This window comes from Polyodon spathula, chromosome 4, assembly GCF_017654505.1.
Source record: "Polyodon spathula isolate WHYD16114869_AA chromosome 4, ASM1765450v1, whole genome shotgun sequence".
Classification (NCBI taxonomy): domain Eukaryota; kingdom Metazoa; phylum Chordata; class Actinopteri; order Acipenseriformes; family Polyodontidae; genus Polyodon; species Polyodon spathula.
The window spans coordinates 36,536,983-36,563,132 of record NC_054537.1 but is presented as its reverse complement, the minus strand read 5'-3'; the positions used below and the strand labels follow the sequence as shown (position 1 = coordinate 36,563,132).

Below are 26,150 nucleotides of genomic sequence, written 5' to 3'. Positions count from 1 at the left end.
TCACCCCCCCTCCCCTTACATTGTAAACACTGCAATACAATGCTGTCAAGCAAAGACTTACATTGAAAGGAAAAACATACAAATCTCTTGTATGAAAATAAGTAATTTTAAACAAAAGGCATTTAATAATAACTCAAGATAATACATCAAAGTTTATAACCAATTGCACAACCGAAGTAATCAACAGCACTTTAAAGTTTAATAGAAATTTAATACACAGTAAAGACACAGTAAATATAACTGGTGTGTTGTCATCACACATGAATATTACTTTCATAGAAAGAACAAGTTCACTTTGCTTCATATAAGTTCTTCATATTTAAATTACACAGAACACTGACAGAGGCATAAATACAGTATACACTGTTTACAGGAAAGTCTTATAACAATTACAAAATGATATACACTTACGGTTTCCAATAATGCAGTTGTTGATTACAAATACCATGATTGTGCTTTATTTTGAACAATAATTAGTAAGTGCAAAGACTCAAATGGACTCCATATTTAAGATATGACGCAGTCAAGCAGTTCACAGTAAAATTGAATTGATGCTTTTTTAATAGGGGGTGAAAAGTAAATATGAATTTGCTTTCACAAAAGTGCTTTTCTTCACTGTGACTTATTTTCACTACAGCAGTGCAAAATAACAAAACTATCTCAAGCTAGTATACCTTACCTGATACTACAACATATGTATTTTATATATTGTATTATGATAATGGAGAATACCAAAATGCAGCTTTTTTTTTTTTTTTTTTTTTTTTTTTTTAATGACAGTTTGTGGTTAATCTATCTCTGCAGGAGCTGCTGGCTGTCAATTATATTACTTTCTTTTTTTTTTTTATTTTTTTTTTTTTTTAGTAATTTGACAGAAACCACTACAGTGTTTACTATTATTGCGTCATTTTGTAGTTCAAAATTGATATTACCAGCATAGTATAAATTACTGGATTGAAAATGTTTTAAAATCAGTACTAAGAGACAAAAACATTTTACTTACTGACACCCGGTATTCTTTTTGTCTTTATCCATTTGTGAAAAGACCTTTATGATTATCACTTATTATTACTTATTACTTACTAAATACAAGATCTAACTTTACTGCCACGAACCAGCTGAAATAATCCTTGGTAAGAGAATATTCATTTTATCCACCAACTTCAGTAACAGCATCAGTCGTACTTAGGCCAAGTCTTCCATGTCAATTGACAGAATTGGTTCCCTCCAGTAGCAGAAAGAGCTGAATTCTGGGAAAGGAAAAGCCGAGCTCTGTTCTTTGTTTAGCAACGGGAAAACGTGTTCAACCAGCACACTCAGTCTGCTGTACCTGTTTAAACATTAAACAGATTATACATGTTTAATAAAGCAATTATTAAATAAAACCTTTAAAACACTTGGACAGATACTATCTGCAATTTAAATCATATTCAGTCGAAATGTATAAAAATATGCTTGCCATATTAATCAATAATGTAATCTGAATGGTAAATATAGTTGAGATAAGTAAATAAAAGAGCAGCAAAACTGGTACCCCCGACATGTGAAGGGACTCAATGCACAGTAGCTATTTAGTGCACTCTTGTTTTCATGTTAAAGCCTGGTGTGAAAGCTGTATTAGTCTGGTTTACATTTCTTTTATAATAATAATAATACACCACTCCAAGCAAGGCAAGTTTTCACTGGTGGTTATAATAGTGGTGAATATAAATTAATATACTTACGAGGACTTATTTCCTTTAGTTTGTTCTTGTATTAATTCACCTTTTGGATTCACTGTAAAAATTCTACAGACTGGAACTCCCACTTGCTTATAAGCAAAAACATCCTGTTTCAGGAAAAAAAGTTTCTTGTTACCATGCAACTGAATTGATATTGTATATGAAGCTCGAGTATTCGAAATTATCTGGTATTAGTTCCAATTGTTAGTAAGGGCACCAATAACAAAGAAACCAATATCAGACCAATTACTTCACAAACAAAATAAAAAAATGCATACTTACATTAGGCCTGTTCCCAAAGGCAGCGTAGAATGGATGTTTATTTAGCTGAAATAAATTCTTGATATCAGTAAGGCATTCAATCTTAAATTTCTCAGGTTTCTTCTCAATAACCTCCCTGCAAAAATTAGATAATTGGTGTATGAAACAAAGCCAGTCTCTCAGAGCTTTTTGTCTAAGCTGGAATCCAAAAATAGAACATAACTATGGCAGCCTTATTAGATTGAAAGTCAAGATTAAGGCCAGTGACTATAACCATGTAAACTAGAAATGTGAGTTTTTGCGAACAAAAACAAGTCTTCAGCGGCATAATCTAAGGTGTATGTCATATAAGCATTAATATTTAGGGTGACCATACTTCCCGGTTTAACCGGGACCATCCCCATATCCCATCAACTGTTATGGTGTGCCAACATTTTTCCCAAAACCTTAAAAGTCCTGATTTGCAACCGCTCCAAATAGCACTACTTCTATAATTTACACAATCGTCAATCATTAAAAAAATTATAAAATGCAACTCTGTACCGACTACTATAAAAACCCCTATGTAAAATAATCTGGTCTGTATCACTGAAATGGCCCAGGAGGTTAAAGCAAAACCAGCAGTGAGAGTTAACTTTTATTAGACAGCATTAGTAATGGAAGTTTAAAACAAATCTCTATGCAACTGCAATTTTAAAAGTCACATGACCTCAATATGGCAGTCATATTAAATCAGAGGACAATGTCACACATTAATCATGCACGGTTTATGTAACTGATAATATGAGGTCACTTCTTCAAATGTGTTCTGAGATAAGAGGCTCTGATTGTGCAGCGGGGGTTCATTTTTCTTGTACCACACTTAAAATGTATTTTTTAAAGTTGTGTACTAAAGCACAAACCAGGATACAAAAAAACCTACCTGTGAAATGCAGAGAACAGGCTGCTTGGGGACAGCATAAGAGGACCACATGGAAGAATTGTCCCTCTGTCGTTGACCCAGTGTAGATAACCTCTTGTCATATCAGCCATACCAATGGCTCGAGCCGAACAGTACAAGAACTTGTAACCATTCCTACAGAGCAAACAGAGGAAAAATACTTTTTAGTATTTACATTTTCATACTAACACTGTACAGCATGTTTGTATAAACCCCATTAAATGATATGAAAACCTCAAGGATCATGCCTACAAAAATGTAAATGGCAATTTAAAAACTGAAATCTTTCAAGAATATAATTAGTGCAAAGTACTAGAAAAAACTAACATGCCATTCTCTGTGTACATGTTACTACTGAGGATAAAAAAGATAGTTACTCGTGTACTGAATGGTACAGCTTAGCAATGCCTTGATGTGTCCAGTCCTTGCCAAGCTGGGGGAGAATTTGCCCAAGTGCATCAGATCTGAAAAACAGTAAAGGAAGAATGTCATCATTAAAACACATTTTTTATATAATTACTTCTCAGTTTTTATGTGAGTAGTTTAGAGTTTAATCGTCTGAAAATCAACCAAGCGTGAAACATTTAGAATTTTGCTTAAAGATTTAACTATTATAAAGGAAAAAGTGCAGGCCAAGTGTTGGCCTTCATGTTTACATAGTAGTAAACTTACAGAGTCAGCCAATTAATTTTCATATTGAATATTTCTTTTCAATCTTTTCCATAGACAATTAAATGTTGTAAACATCTAATCTTATACACAAATGCAATGTATGCACAGTGATGGATGTCTTTACACACATTCCCAATATGTTAGGCTGTGTTCGCCCTGGGTCCGTTTAGAGGGTTTGGTCTGCACCCAGTATGGTTCGACACGTTTGTTGTGAAGTGTGAACAACAAAGTCCGCTTGGGAAATGAACCGTACCTAGTCCACCTCAGATGGTCTCGGTACATCTGGCAAACACACCAAGTTTGGTTGGCTTGCTAACTTACTTGGTAATTGTCCCGTCAATGTCAGAAATAATGACCTTGTCATCCCAGTTCCAGAGGTAGATGGTTCCTTCACACCGACATGTGCCTTGATATTGGGTTGTGATGCTGAACACAACATCATTTGGACCTTCTTTCAACTTCAAACTTGCCTGCAAACAAAGAAAACAAGGCTGCAGATCAGCATACCAATGGACCTGTGTTTATAACAAGGCTAGTACCACAGTTGTAGTCTCCAGATATTCACTCTGGAGGTGCCAAATGTAATTCTCCTAGTTCATCTGTCACTTTGTTTATAGGACACGACAGTCTGGAAAGAACACAATATAACTTTCGAGTAGCTACATCCCAAGGCAGCACTGCCAGTAAGGTTGGGGATTATGTTACTGCAAATGTTACCATAGAAAATACATGTTTTTTAAAAAAAATAAAAAATCATCTTACAATTTGATCTGAAGATAGCCGAAGTGACTTCTTATAAGTATTTCCTTGGCAGAGGTTTTCAGTTTGAATGATGTCATTGTGAGCTGATTTGTTAATCTTGTTTGACTCCTCATCGCTTGAAGAGTTCCCTTCCTTTGACCTTTATTGAAACAGTGTTATGCATCAAAAACTATAGCTCTTAAAATGAAATGGGCTGTTAAAGGTTATTTAGCATTTGTATGGTCAGGAACTCAGTTCCTGCATTTACAGTTGTTGACATGGTTCTGGTATCCACAGATATCTTAACAGTTAGAGGGTTAAATGAAATAACCTTTGTGAATTAAAAAGAAAAAAAAAAAAAACACCCCACACACATTAAAGGCATATTGTGTTTAAAAAGCAATTTAAGTAAACAAAAAATGTGTACTAATGTTGTGTTGTGTTTACAGTAACTTGCTTCAGAAATGCAATGTAGTTATGTTATTACTCCAAGAGTACAGAAGTGGACAGCTGTAATCTGTTATAAAGCTATGCACCCACAGTACAGTAGGCGCTGCTGCCACACAATTGAGGTAGCTTTATTCATTTGCCAAGTGGTGCTACTTAGTTGTTTCAGCTGTCAGTTCACAGAAATCTGGTTTGGTAGTGTATTTAGCTAATGTTTAATAATACTGCATATATGCAACATCTCAGGTTATAGAAACATGCCTCATACTGGTATTATCCTGGCCATGAGGAGGATCACTGCCACTCAGTGATCTCTGGGTCTCAAGTTTTTGATCGGACTGCTTAAAAAAGAAAAAAAAAAAGGCACATCATGAGCAGAGTCGGATTTATCTACATACATACAGTTGTTAAATATTTATGCAGACAAACACATATTTAAGAGAATTACAAAAGTTGTACCTGTTTGGCAGTGCTGTCGGCCCTCTTGCGCCAGAACCACCACCTTCCAGACTTCTTTGGCATCTTTTCTTGTACCCAGGCCTCCACTGTGGTCTAAAACACCAGAAAACAGTTTATTGGAACACATGAAAAATAGTAATTTCAATCTATTTGACTTAATATTGTTGACACATACCTTAGGTAGGCTCTTCTGAAAAGTCTGTAAGCTCAGTATCATGGGAGCTGCCAGCATCCAGTTGTAATACCTGAAACAAAACAAAAACAAAAAACAACAAAAAAAACACAACACTTGTCATATAGAATTCTCACTCTGTCACTGAAAGTAATTCTGCATTTTATTAATAAAAAAAAGCTGTTTTTACAAGTAATATTTTTTACATAAAAAAAACAAAAATAAAACATTATTTATAAACTGAACATTTCCTCCATATACAGTAAAGAAACATACATAAAAAAACAAAACATAATTGTTTACCTGTTTGCTATCCTTATGACTAAATTCGGGTTGTCAATAAGGCCTGGATTTTCAGCAAATTCCTGATAAGTTATGATATGTTCCATGAATTTTTCTGCAAGGCATAAAAAGATTTTAGATTCTGACTCACTTAATTTTTTTTTTTTTTTAACTAGTATCTCCACCCCATTTTGGATTCTACCACTAAAACGGACCGGAATGTTTTCTGTGAAATTCTTTTTAGATAATTCAACATGTAATCAAAGTTAGAGGTCACTGATAATGTTATCTGTATTACTGAAAAGGTTCTCTCTACCGGTATAATAGAAACCCTGGACAGGGATTTATTCTAAAGATATATTTCTTTATAATATGGAAAATTAAGGTTTAATCAAAGTGGCTGTTTTGTTATCAGTGAAACAAAGCAAGACTAGCTAATTAAAAGTTCTAAAGTATTTTTATTACATTTGCAATGTGTGTGGAGCAGAAGGGGTGGGTAGGGTATACTAAAATATCACAAAGATTATGAGTGAAAAATATCAGCTTTATAACTGCATTATTTACATTTGGAAAGGGTAAATAAATCACACCTTTAGAAATCTCAGAGTTTTCACCAAGTCCTCCACAAAGAGACAGAGTGACATCTGGCAGGTCAGTGGCAGAATCTGACAGACACTCAGTACCACTGTCTGCAGCGGCACTTTCTACTGACTGTGGAGACTGTGAGCCAGAGTGTGTTTCTGACTCCATCCAGTATTTGTGACCAGGGTCTGATTCACTGCAACACACAGAGACATTCACCAGGAGACGGTTCATTTAAAAACTGAGTAAGCCAGGGAACCCTACAAATAACTTTACTCTTTCCTTTTTTGGCTAACAAACAAACAACTAAACCATTTCCTATATAATTCTAACCAAGAGTGACACGTTTTAAAATACCTTTTAGGGAAGTAACGTGCAGCAATTTCTGGCTCCAGTACATTTAGATCATCCAAATAGATGTCTTCAGGACCCTGGTGTTGGCTTCTCTTGTGCAAACCTGTTAAAAGAAATGAAAATAAATAAATAAATATCTTCAATGATTGAAAACCAGTGCACAGTAATTAAGCTGCATTATAAAGTCAACAACCAGAAAAGAGGCAATTATTTCCAACATCTATTAGAGAATGTTTTGGCAACAAAGCATACGATGGTCAAGACAAAGGAGATGGAGCCACATTTGAGAAAAGCACTGGTAGCAAACGACAACAAAGGAAATAGCAACAGAACAGTATTAAAGAAATATGGAATACCAAAATCCACAATCAGATCAACAATCAAGAAGTACCACAGAACAAATTTAAGTGAAACACTGGAAAAGAAGTGGACGTCCAAAGAAAATTCAGATACAGCAAGTAGGAGAATCATCCGAGCAGCCAAGGACTTAAAGAAAGATTTAGAAGCATCAGAATAGACTGAATATTGTCCAAACTATACTCGCTTCTGACACACAAGTGAGTAGAAATATAAAATAATCCTACACTCTTATGGATTTTATATAAACCCTTTGCTGTGCAGTAAACGAAAATGGTTCTTTAATAAAGATTATATTTTTTTTTACAGAACTGTACAAAGGCACATGAACACAGAAAAGTTATATGCATGTAGACTTCGTGTGAGCGACAAGATGGTGCAGTGCAAGGAGGAAGCAATGATAAAGGAGCTATGTTTAACCCAGCATACCAACAGGAACAGTGCAGGAACAGTTCAACTATATACAGCAAGCTTGGCTCAAACAAAACAAAAATAGTAATAACAGTAATCATTAAAATAGCTGGCGACTGCTATAGGTATTTTACCGCACCCAGTCCCTTCCGCTAATAAGTGCTAGCTTCCTCTAGCTCTCCCTTTCTTTTTCCATTTTGCTCTCAAGTGAGTTCTAGGACCAGGTATACAGATTTAAAACCATCAACTTTCAAAAACGCACCATTTACAAATATACAGAATATCTGCATTCAAACTGTCCAAAAATAGGTACTCTTTAGGCAACTAACAATACTTCTGAGCATTTCTGCTTCCCTCTCCATAGACTAACATTAGGCACATCCCTGCTACTCTGTGAAATGGCACACATGACGTGTGCACTTGCCCCACACCCTTACAGCGCACCAGCTACATACAAATCACACAACAAGTAAGTAAAAGCAAACTTTGTTTCAAGTTTCGTAGCTGTACTTTATCATATACTCATAAATCATACATGTGCCACAGCACGCAATGCAGACAAACCTGCTAATAGTCTCTGTGAAAACAGGAAAATATAATGAGAAAATAAATATGTGATACAGTTTATCTACCAACAAGACAACAACCCAAAGCATACAACTACACTGAACAAAAACATAAATGCAACATGTAAAGTGTTGGTCCCATGTTTCATGAGCTGAAATAAAAGATCCCAGAAATTTTCCATACGCACAGAAAGCTTATTTCTCTCACTTTGTGCACAAATTTGTTTACATCCCTGTTAGTTAGCATTTCTCCTTTGCCAAGATCATCTATCTACCTGACAGGTGTGGCATATCAAGAAGCTGATTAAACAGTATGATTATTACACAGGTGCTGTGGGACAATAAAAAGCCACTCTAAAATGTGCAGTTTTGTCACACAACAGTGCCATAGATGTCTCAAGTTTTGAGGGAGCGTGCTATTGGCATGCTGACTGTAGGAATGTCCACCAGAGCTGTTGCCAGAGAAATGAATGTTAATTTCTCTAACATATGTCGCCTCCAACGTCGTTTTAGAGAATTTGGCAGTACGTCCAACCAGCCTCATAACTGCAGACCACATATAACCACGCCAGCCCAGGATCTCCACATCCAGCTTCTTCACCTGCGGGATCGTCTGAGACCAGCCACCCGGAAACTGATGAAACCGTGGTTTTGCACAACCAAAGAATTTCTGCACAAACTGTCAGAAACCGTCTCAGAGAAGCTCATCTGCATACTCGTCATCCTCACCAGGGTCTTGACCTGACTGCAGTTCGGCATCGTAACTGACTTCAGTGGGCAAATGCTCACCTTCGATGGCCATTGGCACCCTGGAGAAGTGTGCTCTTCACGGATGAATCTCGGTTTTCAACTGTACCGGGCAGATGGCAGACAGCGTGTATGGCGTCGTGTGGGCAAGCGGTTTGAGGATGTCAACGTTGTGAACAGAGTGCCCCATGGTGGCAGTGGGGTTATGGTATGGGCAGGCATAAGCTACGGACAACGAACACAATTGCATTTTATCGATGGCAATTTGAATGCACAGAGATACCGTGACGAGATCCTGAGGCCCACTGTCACGCCATTCATCCGCCACCATCACCTCATGTTTCAGCATGATAATGCACGGCCCCATGTCGCAAGGATCTGTACACAATTCCTGGAAGCTGAAAATGTCCCAGTTCTTCCATGGCCTGCATACTCACCAGACATGTCACCCATTGAGCATGTTTGGGATGCTCTGGATCAACGTGTACAACAGAGTGTTCCAGTTCCCACCAATATCCAGCAACTTCGCACAGCCATTGAAGAGGAGTGGGACAACATTCCACAGGCCACAATCAACAGCCTGATCAACTCTATGCGAAGGAGATGTGTCGCGCTGCATGAGGCAAATGGTGGTCACACCAGATACTGACTGGTTTTCTGATCCACCTTTTTTTTTTTTTTTTTTTTTTTTTTAAAGGTATCTGTGACCAACAGATGCATATCTGTATTCCCAGTCATGTGAAATCCATAGCTTAGGGCCTAATGAATTTATTTCAATTGACTTATTTCCTTATATGAACTGTAACTCAGTAAAATCTTTGAAATTGTTGCATGTTGCGTTTATATTTTTGTTCAGTGTAAGTCAACTCTGGAATTCTTGAAGAAAACAAAGATTAAGTTCAGAAATGGCCTTCGCAATCACCAGCTATCAATCAAATAGAAATGCTTTGGACTGATGTGAAAAAAGCTGTAGCCAGCATTGTGTATCCAATCTGTCTGAGCTGAAGGAAGGAGTTAATGCAACAACATATGAATCCAAATTAACATGTATTTATACTAAAGTAATACAAAAATGACTACAAAAGATTTAGAAGTGAGTAGTTTTTCGAGATTTACGATTATACTGTAAATACAGTATAATCGTAAATCTCGAAAAACTACTCACTTCTAAATCTTTTGTAGTCATTTTTGTATTACTTTAGTATAAATACATGTTAATTTGGATTCATATGTTGTTTTTTTCTGACTATGTGAACGAAAAGACACACACTTGCCAGTTTTCCCATTGGAAATACTGATATTTTGAAATATCACTGTCCTGGTCACAAAAGCAAAGTTTGTGGGGAATAACAGCCATTTTCTATACTTTTGAGGCATAAGCAATTAGGAAATAACACTTACTACCCAGGAACAAAAATTGTGTTACATAGTGTTATTATAAAGGTCTGAAAGCCGTAATAAAAGCAAAAGGTGGTCACGTGAAATACTAAAGCAGGGGTGCCAATACTTTTTCCATGAACAAATACTTTAAATGAAATAAGCTTGTATGTTGTTTGATAAAGATTATGTGTTAAATTACTAGAAATTGTGTACTTTCCTTTTTGTTTCATTAAAAAGTGGTTAAAGTTGACTAAATGTTTGTCCTTAATCTGTTACCTTGAATTACGGTACATATATAATATGCATAGGGTGCCAATAATTTTGTCTGCGACTGTAGTAAAGCATAGATAAGAATTAGCATAAATAAAGCAAATAAATTTGAAAACATGGCAAACTATGGTACATTCATAGTATAATCGCTGGAAACTGCAAAATTACTGTGGTAAACTTTTATAAGGGTATTTAAGGGTTATGGTGTGGCTGAAGGGAGGCTAGCTGTTTGAGTCTTATTTCCTTGTGTTGTTTTCTTTTTAAAATATTTGATAAAACAAACAGAAATGGCTTGTTAAACCTTTTCCTGCAATTCTAAATTTTTCAGACCAAGTACCTTTAACTTCATACAAAATAGAGGTCTCCTGAATGCAAACTAATTATACCAGTTGCTGCACAGCAAAGGTATTTTTATGCAAGATACATGTTTACCGATACCTTTCATTTTGGAGGGGGAGTCCGTTTTTGAACTTGGCTTAATGCATGATATAACATCCACTAGCTCCACAGGCTGGTGAAAAGTAGTAGCAGAATCTGGAGACTCTTCAGGCACATTCACTGTAACACTTCCGCTGGCAATCATCGCTGTAGCAGTAGTAGCAGGAGAGTCATTAGAAGCCTGCTGCTGGACACTGTCTGCATGGGTTCTGGGCTCTGGCTTTACGATTGTACAAACATTATCCGCAACTGTCATCTGGTCATCCATCTCCTCTTGCATGGCATCAGAGCTAAGGATGACACGGAAGTGTGTGTTTTCTGAAGGAGTGATATTGACCGTTTTCAGCGGCTCAGATTTTTCCTTTTTACTGACCTGAAAAGTATAAAAAATACAACAATGAACAGTGACACTTAATCTAGAATTCTTACTTTCAAGTTTGTTCACATACATTATTCCTAGCATTTCCAAAAATACCCACTAACAAGCACTCATCAGCACCAGTTGGAGCTTTTGTTGTAAGTGTGCATTATTTACCCTTGTGGATTCAGGGAACTCTCCCCATGTCCACTGCATGTGGGACTCCGTTCTCAGCAGGCTATCTGAAGGCTTCACCATCAACTCAGAGTCACTCTTAGGAGAAAACGGCTGGGACATAACCATGCTGGAAAACATACAAAAGGTCAGTTTAGCAAATTGTATTCAAGTTTTTTATTGCTTATGAATTGTCCTATGTGTCAATGCTAATGGATGATGAAAACTATTTGGTCTAAGAGACAAGTGTGTGCTACATTTAATATTGGGAAAGGGATCTCTGTACTCCAGACCAGGTCAATCATATTTGAATTTGCTCAGCTCCACAGCTTTTAATTCCTCAGTTCGCTCCGCTACTTTTAATTACCACGTTTAATTACACATTTAATTGTGTGTCAATGAGGGGGGGTGTCAATGTCAGTAAATTTTAGTAATCAAGGGAGGGAGTCACTCGCTTTCTATGTGACACTGACACAGTGTCATAGACAGAGAGAGACTCTCTTTAGTGATTACTGAAATGTATTATCTAAAATTTAAAAGCAATACAGCAATTAAAGACAAGATTGAAGAAATGTGTAACCATCTTTATTAAATCTCTGCTTTATACGAAACCAAACCACAAAAAATGCAAAATGAAAAGTAAATCAATCTGGGATTTTTTAATTTTATTTTTATTTTGTATTTAACTATATACAGTATTCATATGCGTTATGTGTGTAAAAAGAATACTATTTGTGATTAATTCAGGGTATTTGTTGTTGTTTTTTTTTATTATTATTAGTTTTCACAGCGGGTCTGGCTGGTTTAAAATGTTCTACCCATACCGACCCCTAAAAATAACCTCTACTCCAGTAACCCTCAGAAAAAGCAGTTTTTCCAAGGTCTCGGCACTCGCGCTACATGTAGTGCAAACAGGAAAGACGCTGTGGGAGGGACAGCGTTTATGTCACTCAATCGCTGATTGAAAAAGTTCTTGCGAAGACTTACTGCACAGGGCTTTATATTAACATTTTTTTAAGTGATGTATCCTGACCATCAACGTCAATGTGCAAATTCTCGCTTCCACTACTCAATCACTTTATCCTCTCAACTTCAGCTCCAAGCAAATTGGTCCTGCTCCACTCTGCTCACTACACAATTTCTATGACTATAATGTTGAATGGGTGTGTTTAATGCAGGACTTTTTATTATAGTAAAACAAAAAAAAAAAACTGGCTAAACCCCAAAGCTCTAAACCAAAAAAGAAACCAAACCTTCTCTGTACAGGCAATGAGCAGTTTCCTCTATTATCAGCTGTTTGCTTACGATTCAGGCAGTAAGACTTGTAATCCTGCTCAGTGTTTACATACAGTAAGGCTAGCAATCTTTAATGAAGTTTAACGTCAAAGAAAACATTCCGTGCTCCCCCTTTACAAAGTTGTAATCGGGAGCCATACTTAAGAGACTATGCTGTTTGTGTTCCGCCTTATAACAAGAATACTAGTGTTTGTGTTCTGCCTTATAATGAGAATAATAGTGTTAGTGTAATAGCATTATAGGGCAAATGGGAGCCATGACCGTACCACCTTAAAACCTGTTCCACAGTATAAAGGGTCGCCTTATAAAGGGGGAGCATGGTATTTAGTAACCTGTTTAAATAATTTATAGTCTGGCTTTCTGTTTTGTAGCATACTTTGTGGTATACAATATTAAAAGCTAAAGTTGTTTCATATTTCCCTCTATTTGTTCTTTGCTACAATTTTACACAGAAATAAAAATTAAATACAATTGATTGTATTCATGAAAAATACAATAAACTAATTTTACATTATCAATTATTATTCAGATACACTGCTTGACAAAAAATAACAGTATCTAATACAAAAAAAGTTATTGAAACAGGCAATGCTTACTTATCAGAGGGGGACCAGTCTCCATCAGAAAAAGGGTAATGACCCCGGGTGTGTGGGACCAACGGCTGCTTATACTCGACATCTTTTACAGGAGTAAAGGAAGAACCCCTGGAGAAAGACAAACCCAATGAAAAACTGCTTTAACGGAAACCCACAGCATTTTGAGATGACATTCCAGAAGCTTTCGTAATTGCAAATAGACTTTGCAGCTGGTGGCACTGTGGCAAGAGTTATATTTCCAAATGATCAGTGCTAGACTAGGAGTAAGCCAAAGTTTTCCTTGTTTCTCCCAAATAGATTATTGCACTTACTAAAGATGCACAGCCAGGTGAAGGAGGTACATAAAGAACTTCCAGCTACATTCTCTAAATAAATTATTACTGTAAATAATGACTATAGAAACACTGTCTAAATATAAACAAAACATGCTTTAAAACAACAAAAAACTTCAACATCACTTTTTTTTTTTTTTTTAAAGATGTACATTTCCTCTTGCTTCGTAGATTGTATATATACATACATGTATATTTTACTTCCTATGTGTAACTATATACACCTAGATTTGGAGTAAAGAACAGTTAATCAGAGCATTAAAAAGGCATTGGATTTATGGTGTACTTTTACTTAACCCTGTGCCATGGTAGCTGTGTCTTCAAGTACCATAGCTATCCACAAAGACACAACTAAAAGTACATTACAAACTACCTCTTAAAAAAAAAAAAAAAAAAAAAAAAAAAAAAAAAACACATTTGAACTGTCACTTTGACAGGCTGTGTGTGTTTTTTTTTTTTTTAAATTATAACTTTACCTTGCAGCATGTATTGCTTGTTCCTCATCAGAGCTCATATCCATTTCAAAGATCTCTTCACTCCCAGGACAGGGCGGCTGCTCCTCTTTCCTGTTGTCTGCTTTATGCTTCTTTCTTCTTCGCTTTTTCTTCCTCACCAAGCCCATGCTGTGCACCACACTCTCAGGATCTGCTGCCACAGGGCCCTGTGCTACTCTGTCCTCCACTCCCTTGGGTTCGTTGGGGTCGAGGTTCCAGAACATCTGGACCTCTGTAGGAATAGGTGAAGTAGCCAGGTGGGCAGGAACAATCTCCTACACAGCAAAGAGAAACAAACACATTTAGAAAGGAGGATAGAGGAGACCCCTGTTTGTACAATTAACAAAGTTGGTGGGACAATGTGGTACGCCTTTGTCTTGTTGAGCTGGTGTTATATATGTGCTATTGATAGCAGGGATTTTGACTTGGTACACATAATTAATCCTAAATACTAGTAAAGCAGAGTTATTTAAGTCTTATAGTTAATTTCAGTTCAAACTTTGAAGGGCAACTTTGAAAAGCATTAAAGTTGTCTTAAATAATGTATTATCATTGTTGTTTATATTCTCTTTGTATCATTTTCTGTTTCAGCCATCCTGGTGTACTACAATACCAACCACTGTATGCCATACAATCTGTCCTTGAATTATGTAAGGGGCAGATTGACTAAAGATTACTGGTAAACCTTACATACTTAAACAAGATAAAAGTAGCAATACAGAACATGTGAACATCTGATAACGTTTTCAAAAGTTACTTTACATAGTGCAGTAAAACTGAGTACCTGCAAGATAACAGGTTATTTTCAAACAGCACCAATGTCATGGTAAATGATATTTATTGGAGTAATAAAGTCTCTAAACTTATTCTCTCAACACACATTAGCACAATACTCAGTCCTTTAAGGCATTGCTATTTATTTTGTTTTCCAATGACAGGATTCCTTAGTGAACTGATAAATTTCATACTATCTAAAGGGATATCTTTTTAGCTTTCAATAAAATAAATAAAAAACAGATGAATATTTGCTAAAGCTTACATTTTTCTCTTCAGTTTCTTGTACAAAGAAAGCTTCTCCGTTGTCCCCCAGTTTCATGTGAAGTTCCACTGGCTCCCCATTAATCTCTATGTCAATCTGTAAATTGGGAAAAAAGTAAGTTAATTTGATATTGCAAATAACATTTTAAAAACTAGATTTAAAATATATGACTACATGCAAAATCTACAAAAATCTGCTCTGCAAAACAATTAATTATAACAAATAATTTCTCCTTTCTTATAAGGAACATTTATAGTTAAAACAAAAGAAAAAAGTGTGGTGTCTGCATTAAAGAATATGCATGCAAGTGGTTCTCAAAGGTCGGGGTTGGGACCCCATTGGGGTCGTGGAAAGATTTCAAGAGGAACGAGCACAACAGCACATCTCATGCAGACCTAATTTGGATAATGGCAACAGTGCAGCAGTTCTTTTATTGAAAGAAGACATTGCACCTTTAATAGTCCAATATGCGTTTTTGTTTCATTACTAATTTAATAATTTAGGGTGTCCAAAACAGCAGAAAAACAAAAACCAGAAGCAGACAACTAAAACGCCATTAAATCCTATACAGGTTTGGTTCACACTGATGCTGTTCCCTTATAAATTAAGATTAATGAAGCAATTTGAATGTGCTGTCTACTTAAATTCTCATTGCTGCAGTGGGTCAGAATAAATGACATCAGTGCAGGCAAATTTTTTTCATGATAGATGATACAGTAACTTCATGGCAGGCACTACCATGTAGTACTTGAAAGCAAATAAACCTGAAACACAGCACTGCACCACAAAGTATCTCATTCCCTGTGTATCCATTTAAATGGCTGAAGTGAAGCACACAAAGGTGAGATGAATTTCCAGCAACCAGCTGAACATAACTTCCAGTTCTGATCTCTAATCCCTATCCTACACCCCTGATTATCCAGCTGGCTGTCATCTTTCTTCCAGTGTTGGGTGGTTTCCCATATTTGTTTGCTTCCTGAAAATCATGCAATACTGTGACCTTTCAATTGTATTGACTGTATCATTGTAAAGAATAAAACTTATGAGTTTAACTTTATAATATATTTTTAATACTAGTTGCTAATTTGCATCTTCCTTAACTTAATTAAATAATTAAAAAACTGACTGTGTTCCCTTTAAAATGACACAGTTGAAACTGATTCTGTAAGCAAATAGGATACTGTCACTGTTTTTAAAATGGCCAGCTACTGTCTACTGTAACATCAGACATGCCCCCTTTTCCTGGAGCAGTATACTCTTACAAAAAACCCTGCACACATGCACTTCTGCTGAATTGTAAACGTCCAGTTTTTAACGCACAAAAATAATACCTAACTGTGTCCCAGTTTAAAAGGCTGAAAACTTAAGCTCTAGACAGATAAAAATGATGCATGGTGTCAGCACGTAACAATACAAGTCAATCATCATTACTGATAGGTATTTAAAATATATATATATATATATATATATACACACATTTAAACCTTCACATCCTTTACCATGTTGGTAAAATTGCTCATTGTAACTGACAGAAACTGGGCATGAAGCAGCTACCACCACTGAGGTCTACTCTGGTCTTTGATCTAAACTGGTAGATGTACATACCACAACACTTTAATTCTACATTAATCCCACTGGTGTATGGAGGAGCACTGACCATGTGAGAGAAGTTTTTGTGAATTCTAGAAGGGCAAGTTTCTGCATAATAAAATCAACTGTCTCTTTGGCTGCAACACTTGGCTATTGCAGCTCAGTACGGGTACAGGTTATTCTCCACTGGCTATTTGTCGAGACAAGACATCTGAATCCGGCTGTGAGCCGAGCTGAGCCAGGGGCGGGTTTAAGGATTTTCGTAATTACATTGTATCAGTCAGTACACTCCAGAAAGAAGAACAACAAACATGGTGGACAGTGACTGATGAAAGAAAAGTACAGCCTTGGGACGCTGAGGCTGTAGTTTCTCTGTGGGCAGATGGAAGTGTTCCGGAAGATCTGGAGTCGCATGCAGAAATGAGAAAGTTTACCAAACTTACAATTACAACCCTCGTTGCGCTTGTGCAGCTTTTTTTTTTTAGGAGCTAAACAAAACAACTAGGCCTATCCTCCTTAAAATGTGACATCTTCGGCAAATCATACTTTTAAAACCTTTTTCCCCCCTTCAACAGAACTAACTGAACTATAGTAAGTCAACATGAATCAGTAAAATGTGTGGATTATCATATATTTACAAAATATAGCAATACAAGATACAACTGTACCGTTGGTCTATTAATTTTTGAACACCATTTGTTTGCACATCTTTTGGCAAACTGAGTTAACTGATAACAATAATTAATAACAACTGTCTTTCATTGTGTGTGACGTCAGTAGCATGGCTCTGCTCTGCAGTGGAAAAACAACCCAGGCTCCCCTTAACCGCACCGTGAGGTTATACCAAACTGATGCCTTTACATACAGGAAAACAAAACTGCAGGGATAAAATTTAGACTTGTCTTACAAATTATAAAATGGTTACAATGACTGCGAGAGAATAAACACCATGTTAATGTATCACATTACAGAATATAAAATAAAATCCAATTAGTTCTGTGTATAAAACACAAACACAACTAAAATGCTTAAAATCAACACAGATTAGACTGTTTGTGGAATGCAGATGAAAGTGAAGAATGCAAGTGCAACACATATGTCTGTGTACTGTTGTGTATTATGTCTTGTGTTTGCCAAGCACCCAATGCATTACAATGAGTGCCCTTGAATATAAAACTACAAAATATATTTGACAGAAAAAAAACACACTCAACACTTCTTTGCCTAAACACATTTACATTCTAAAGCAGTGTTTTAATCTTCATACTAAGCTGGTTCCTAAACAACACACAATATAAGCAGACAGACTGTACATGAATGTTAATAATGCCAGAACACAATTGGTAGAATTACTCCCCTTTCTAAAAAAAAAAAAAAAAAAAAGCGTGCCATTATAATTTTAGAATGATTAAGACACAACCTAAGAATACATACTTTGGTTTGTTAATTTCTTTTTGCTAATGACAATTTAGAGTTAAAATATTTGACAGCCAAGCCATTATGTTTCAATATTAAAGGGGTTCCTTGATTACTTCTTGGTTATTGAATATTTTAGGCATACAAAACTGAAGGCATGAAAATAGACTAAAGGTATCCAACCCGGTCAAGGTTCTGAGAGCCCTACCTGATCTTGATATGGCCTAATTACAGAGCACTGCAGAAAAGCTGTTGCTGCTCTAGAGAGAGTGCAAAGAAGAGCGACCAGAATTATTCCAGGTTTAAAAGGCATGTCCTATGGAGACAGGCTAAAAGAATTTAATCTATTCAGTCTTGAACAAAGAAGATTATGCGGTGACCTGATTAAAGCATTCAAAATTCTAAAAGGTATTGACAATGTCGACCCAAGGGACTTTTTCGACCTGAAAAAAGAAACAAGGACCAGGGGTCACAAATGGAGATTAAACAAAGGGGCATTCAGAACACAGAGAATTGTGAGGGTCTAGAGCCAACTCCCCAGTAATGCTGTTGAAGCTGACACCCTGGGAAACTTCAAGAAGCTGCTTGATGAGATTCTGGGATCAATAAGCTACTAATAACCAAACAAGCAAGATGGGCCGAATGACCTCCTCTCGTTTGTAAACTTTCTTATGTAAATACCTTGCGTGATCAGACTGTATCCTTATTTTACAACACTGCAGCTACAGATCTTTAAATCTGCTAAAACAGCCAGTTACCATGATAACAAAAACAAAACCTACAGTACAGCTAGCTGAAAAGGATGTCTCTACACACCTTTTTTGAGTTTTTGTACACAGTGGAGGCTAATCTCGATGAGGCGAATATTTTTTTTTTCTTACAGTATATGCTATGTGGTGCGTTAACACAGCAACATAACCCCCTTTCTAAAAGAAGGCATCTACAAAGCACTTGATCTCAAGATACCCACCACTTTTTCTTTTGAGCGCAGCACTCCCAGCTTTCCAAATCGTACATGAAACGGTGAGCACTGATAGGTCCCATCTTCCTGTCGTACCACTATGACATCAATGCAGCCCGAGAGGGTGGCTTGGTTGATTCCTTTGTACAGTTCCTTTACTGTAACCAGGACTTGTCCAGCCAGCTGTCCTACATAGTTCATTGTTTGGACCTGCAAACCAAAATTTAAAAAACAGACAAAAGAAGTGTGAATCACTGACAACAAAAATACTGCTGCATCGAAAGCAACACAGAAAAGGTAAAATGATTCATGAGTTACAAACATTTTTTTAATTTTTTTATTTAGTAGTCGTCAATTATTTTTCTCCTAATTTATAGTGTCCAATTATTATTTAGGCTCAGCACACCGCTACCACCCCTGCGCTGACTCGGGAGCGGCGAAGATGAACACACGCTGTCCTCCGAAGCGTGTACCGTCAGACAAAATGCTTTGATAAGCTAATTTACAGGTTTACATTACTTGCAATGTGTTAATTAAAATAAACGAGTCACTCGTAAAACGTGATGAACATTTAGCAGTCCCTTTGTTTGACTCACAGACTGTGTTGATGTGCTGTTTTCCAAAGTTCCAGGAAAGCCTAATAGAACAGAATGTCACATGTTGTTTACTAGGGAGCTTATTATGACTTCCTTGGCAGCCTTTAACCAGTTAACTCTAGAATCCATTTTCTGTTGGTACAGTATGTGTTTAATAGTTTCATACTCAAAGTTTTTCAAACCACAGACCATGTCCTAAAATAGTTCTATAAAAAGACAACACTGAACAAGTTAGATTACAGAGAATATCACAACTGTGGATAAAAAGCATGCTGCACTCTGTTCTCATGATAAATACAAGTCTCTCTACCAATAAAGTGGGTTGTTCTTATACCCAGACACTGCCTCTGAAATCTTAACACTTGAAGATATTCTTCTTTGCAATAATGTCTAAAATGTAAATGTGTCAGAATCCAAGATAATGCTTTCAAATTCTGCACAGAAAGCATTATCCAACTAATAACATTATGGCCCATGCCAAATATTACATCAATCACAGCTTGCTCCTTCATTACTGCTGTACCTTGACAAACAGCTGCAACATAAGCACTTCACTGTAATTGAATTACTCAATGCAGAAACCTGATTAGTTTACAAGATAACAAGAAAGACACAGAAGATCCACTAAAACAACAAGGTCAGTTTATCTAGGTTATATATTTTACAAGCAACAAGCAATAGAAAATAATAAATAAATAGATAAAACCTGAACTGTTTATTTTGACACATTTAGATTACGTCTCAAAGGACAATTAAAATGTTGGTGTAAGAATTAAGCAGCATGCTTTTAGCAAACCGGCAGGACTGTCTGTCTCCAGAGATACTGTAACTTCCTGCACTCTCAGGCATTCTCTAAACCCAAACCCGGACTGTCGATAGAGATATGTGCGAAATAAACTTGCCAAGGCATGAAGACAATAATAATTGGTGGAAAAACAAAATATGCAAATTTTATTTGTAAAAATTTGATGAAAACCCAGACACAGAAATCTTTTCCATTACACCACATAGGCCTCTGAACACAAGAAATTGCCACTAGTTATCACACTGTCATTCCTTTAACCCTTCATCAGTAGCTAAGGGTTAAAAAGCACCCCAGCATGTTTAAATTTAACACGCAGACCAGTGGATGTCCTTACATGTGATTACATTTTAATTGTTTAACTAATTCTGAAATCAAGAATGTTCTGGGAAATGGGAGTAATCTTTCAAAAAGCTTCCGTGGGCTACAAAAAAATTAAATTTTTTCATATACCACAATCACAGCTCCTGCTTACTGGCAGAAAGTTGCGAGCTGCGGGAGAGCTGAAGGGGATTTATTTGTTTAACCAATAGTCATTTTCATGAAACAATGTGTCTCTGTGTGTATAATACATTTGTTTCTAGCACTGTATTTGATAACTGCAATCTTTACAGTATCTCCTTATCACCTCATACAGTACAGTTACATTGTTGAAAAAAATATGATTTTATATTTTTTTTCCCCCCAATCATCAGTGAGCAAAAGACATGTCTCATGTACAGTACTACTGAATATAGGGAACCACCCGTAGCTCCTGTTTGCTTGCAGGATAGAGTGCTGACAGTTGCAGAGGAGCAGAGATAGATGTAGAACATATTTTATGCTTCTAAGATTAATATTTTTTTTAGCCGTATGTCAACCTCCTATATTATAATTCTCATCTATAATACATACGTTTCCTGCGCTGAATCTGATTACTGCATTCTTTACAGTAGCCTACTTATTCACTATTGCACAGCCCCCGTTGACTTGTAGAATCAATGCCTGCAGAGACGACAGGCAATTAGGATTAAATGTGTCTCAGTTTACAGGACTTTGAAACTTTGATAACAGCTCTATTTGGATTGGTATTCTTTTTTTATTTTTCGACAGATAGAGTTATGTAAGCAAGTTATCTTTGCACACTGGCTTTTTTTTTTTTCGATGAAAAGACAGAAGCTGTTTTTTTAAGTGAATTTAGACTTCATACTGAAGCTGTTGACAAAATGTTAGATTTTTTACTAGTTCTTATACATATTCATATTGAGTTTTTAACTACAACACTAATTCTTATTTTTGCAGCTTATTGAAACATATGTTTCAGTAAACATGTTTTGTTATTTTGAAATAGGAAATATGGTACTACACAAAGATAATTAAATCTCCTGCAAGCCATGTTTTTAGACAGTCTTGCACTTGTGTCATTTCACCTGGATGTTGAAATTTTCCCTACCCTTTCAATAAATCAGTTGCTTCCCCTATTCAAAGTGAAATGTGCCTGCAGCAGGTTTATAAACTCATTCAAACTGGTTTATTTAATCACTTAGCAAGAAAGAAAATCAGTTATTGTACACAGCTTTTAAGAATTTGAATGTGCAAAATTATTTGTTAAAATATTTTGGGTTATACACTCAACATTTGCTTATGCACCTCTCATGTCGTGGTTTTACAAGAAAATCCCTTAACCTGCGTACTGCACACTCAATATAAAAAGCAGAAACAAAAATAATATTGTAAATAAAAAAGTCAACATTTCCATGAAACAACACATATACATATTTTTCAGATTTTTTGTTGAATACTGTACAGTGTTCCGATAGAAACAGCTGACTTACCAGGAACAGGAACATTCACATTTCACTGTAACCCTGTACTACAGAGAATTCCATTTTTTGTATTACTAAAATTATTAGTATTAGTAATATTTATGATTGTTTATGCCTACTAATGTAGTTGTATTTAGAGAAACCTTACTGATCCGGAACACATCTTAAACATATTTAAAATGGAAATATATCCAAAGCATTCATCTGCCCTCCTAAAGTTTGCCGTTATATTTTCTTTCTTGAACTATCGAGCACCACAGTTATTTCCAGCTATTCTAAGCTAGCATATTAACTTTTTCCCCTGCTAATAAACAGCTCTCATCTTGGTTCATCTTATCACAGTATTTAACTGCATAAACACTTAACAGTTAGGGAGTTCAAATACGACTAAGCACATTCTGAAGGACATTCTCACATGAAGAATTGAGGCATAAACCAGGCAATAAAAACTGATGGCTATCCTGAAATAAAACACACACTGATCTGTGTACTGTATACTGCAGCTTACAGTAAATAACAGCAGGACAGGGTGAAGAATAGATATGCTCCCATACAAAAGGAAGTTTTGTAATCACAATGTGTTGACAGTAGATCTATGCTACTGTGTAGAACACTTGCTAAAAATCTGGATTCACCAGCATATAAGCCCTGTTGTAAAACACTTGCAACTGCCAACATTTGAATGAGATGGTTGACATTAAGTAAGATCTTATGAAAAACTATCAAAAATCATTACAGTCTGCTAGCATAAAACCACTGTACTGTAAAAACACCTGTTGGAGCATGTAGGTGAAGTTACTAAGTTCTGTAGAATACAGCACATCTTAGAAAAACTCCTAGTGAAGTTCTCTGTTGCTCTAAGCCTCCTTGCCATGTTTTGAGGGTATGAATGCACTTCTACAGAGAGAAGAGCAATTCATTCATGTTCTAAAGTGAGAACTGGATTCCTTCCATGTGGTCCTTCTCAGCAAGTTTATCAAGCCATCAGTAATCACTAGCGTGAGGTTGTCATAAAGACGGCTGCAGTGGGTGACATCAGACCAGAAACAGGAACTAACAAGAAGAGATACAGAGACGTGGAGTTTGGTGAAGATGAGCGAATGTTTTCGCTCAGCATTTAATAATTAAACAGAGCAGAAAATAAAAGCTTGCAAGACAAACAAAACACAGGACACGGCACTGGTAGCCAAAACAAAGAGATGAAACAAAACGGACTAACACTAAATGAATAGTGGACTAACAGACAAACAAACACATAACATACAACATAAATAAATAGCCAAGGGGCGGGGCACTTTGCCACAGAGTTCCACATTCATCGTAGATGTGAGGGACAGAAAAAAATCAAAAGGACAGAGAAGATTTAGTGATTGGTGCCAAAACAAGGGGCTATTTGGAGGAATGAAAGGAGGGTGAAAAGCTAACAAAAGATGAATTTTAGAATATTATGCAGAGGCAAGTTACTACATTGCCAGCAAATTGCAAGTGCATGATGAGGTCTTAAAACATGCAGAAGTGGCTGACATCAGTTAGAAGGCAAGTGCCAAATCTCAATCTGTGATGTAGGTTGTCAGAAGATTTGACTTGGTATCAGGTGACTGAAAATGAGTGCTGCATACCAAGTAGAGAACAACCCAGAAGATATACTTCAGTCATACAGGTTAGAAATATGCGTGGTACAATATAGGGAGGATCTCATATTCAGCAACAGGCTAACCAAAGTTTGCATTATCTGTCATGGTGATGCTAAACATACTGATAATACCCCACAGTAATGCAGAGACTGAACGATTATTCAGCATTGTGTGTAAAGTTCACACAGAGTTCCGTCCAAATTTGTCTAGGAAAACCCTAGAAGCTCTTTGTGTACAGAAGCTGAAACTCTTGTCTGTGGAAAAGAACTGCTATGAAGCTGTGTACAATAAGTGTACTGATGAAATGCAGGAGTGCCACTTACGCTAAGTTACATATGTGAATAAGTCATTACATCGATCTGATATCACTGAATGTGTACTTTACTTAGTCTTGTTCTATACATTTTGTATCCTACCTTTTGCATAATAAGCTTTAATGGTAAAAAGCTATCAAAATGTTTCTTGGCTCAAACTGAATGCCTTTTTTGCTTAGTTTCAAGATTGGTGAATGGGCAGGACTTCAGCTTACAGGCCTATACTTTAGTTCAACTTTAAATGACTGTATCAGGTATGTCTTTATGTAATATAAATTAGTAAGAAATGTATTTATGGGTACAATGATACTAACTGCATATACTTGCATGTATAAACAATAAATACTCTGCACATAAAAATGTTATACTGAATCTCATTCAAATATCTTTGTTTTTAATTAGAAAAAAAGTCATTTGAGGCACAGATTAATAGGCAAGAAAGAGGTCATTCTTACTGGGACAAAGACAATAAAAGTATAATTTTAATAAGACTTATTTAGTATTATTACAGTTAAATAATTAGCTCAAAAATACATTTCTATATAAGCATAATTAATTATTGTTTGATACTGATTGATATACTCCTTAAGAGTGTGTGAAACTGATCATTTGGAAGGGACTGTCACCAAGGGGGCAGTGTTAGGGGTTGCCTGGGTTTTCTCAGTGATTCGCTCAGCAGATGGTAGATTTTTCATTTTCAAATGTTGGCATCTCTGTCTACCAATTTTTTCTTGTCTTTGTTAGTTAAACTTCCGGACAACTTGCCAAACAGATCAGATTGGTGTTGGCCCATCATCTCTCTAAATGTATGAATTTCTTCTTTGGTTTTCCTTTGCACCGCTGCCATTGTGTAATTACGTAATCAGTCACAGGGCTTTAAAGTGGATTACAGAGTTATATATATATATATATATATAGATGTGATTTACTGTAGCTACACACTTGCAGGATATGACTGGGAAACAATGCATTACAGCCAGAAAAAAAAAAAAAAAATCAGCTGACAGAAATACATAAGCTTTTCTTTTTTTTTAAATAACTGGTGGTGCTGACACTGGCACAGAAATTTACAAATCTTGAACAGATATATTTAGCAAGTTATGACCACAAAGAAAACTGTAAGCAGAGCTCTCACCTAAATAACACATTACTTTGTATGTAACAGACTTCATAATCTATTCTAGCCTTGACTGGGATGCTAATCCGCATAAAAGCACAAATGTTCTGCTTGTTCTTTTAGGTTTAGCAACCCTTGCACTATGGTTATGCAACAAAAAATAAATAAATAAAAATAAGCAGAATTACCTTAAAGAAGTTTAAATGTTATAAACGTACTGCATCACCTTAGCATTGCAATACTATTACAATTCACAAAAATATATGTTATTTTGACAACATTATTTTTTGTCACACTACTGAGCAGTATCCGTATTTGTGATGGGTGAAGATGTGGTATCACATAATATATATTAGCAGTGGAAACGGTTATTTTGTCAAAATAAAAGTGAGTTTCACTTTTAAAGACAATTCTGTAAGTCACTAAAAAAAAAAAAAAAAAAAAAAAACACTGTAAAATGACAATAAAGCATACCCAAGACCAACTTGTATGAAGCTGCCTGATATACCGCATGAGAACGAATTAAACAGTTAGAGAAGACGCGTTGTCATCACCTTACCTCAGAGTAACTGTATCTCAGATTGTAGGATGTTGTTGGCTATATTAGTGGATGATGCGCCCCTTCACTTCACCTTGACATCTTGCGTTTTAATGTGACACACAGAAAAATATTCTACGGATCCTCCGCGTGTGAGAACAGACTCGTGATAGCAATTAACAGCTTTCTCTCTGCCAGCCTGACTGACTGACTGACTGACTGTTGCCGGAGAGCAATGGCTAATCATGTGACATACAAACAGCACATTCACGTGATTAACCGGGAAAC

At 36.2% G+C, this 26,150-nt stretch overlaps 1 protein-coding gene across 1 annotated transcript; it reads right to left on the bottom strand.

Moving 5' to 3' along the window:
* On the bottom strand, positions 1–26,094 carry LOC121314492 (phosphatidate phosphatase LPIN2-like). Its single transcript, XM_041247846.1, has 20 exons — positions 25,884–26,094; positions 19,066–19,266; positions 15,090–15,185; positions 14,033–14,325; positions 13,225–13,332; positions 11,336–11,462; positions 10,801–11,173; positions 6,635–6,734; positions 6,286–6,473; positions 5,717–5,810; positions 5,417–5,486; positions 5,242–5,334; positions 5,044–5,123; positions 4,357–4,495; positions 3,916–4,064; positions 3,300–3,386; positions 2,905–3,057; positions 2,004–2,118; positions 1,725–1,828; positions 1–1,330 (listed from the first exon to the last, which is right to left on the bottom strand). The coding sequence occupies exons 2-20, from the start codon at positions 19,255–19,257 to the stop codon at positions 1,186–1,188; spliced, it is 2,706 nt and encodes a 901-aa protein (XP_041103780.1). The 5' UTR covers positions 19,258–19,266; positions 25,884–26,094; the 3' UTR covers positions 1–1,185.
* Between the last annotated feature and the right edge of the window lie 56 nt (positions 26,095–26,150).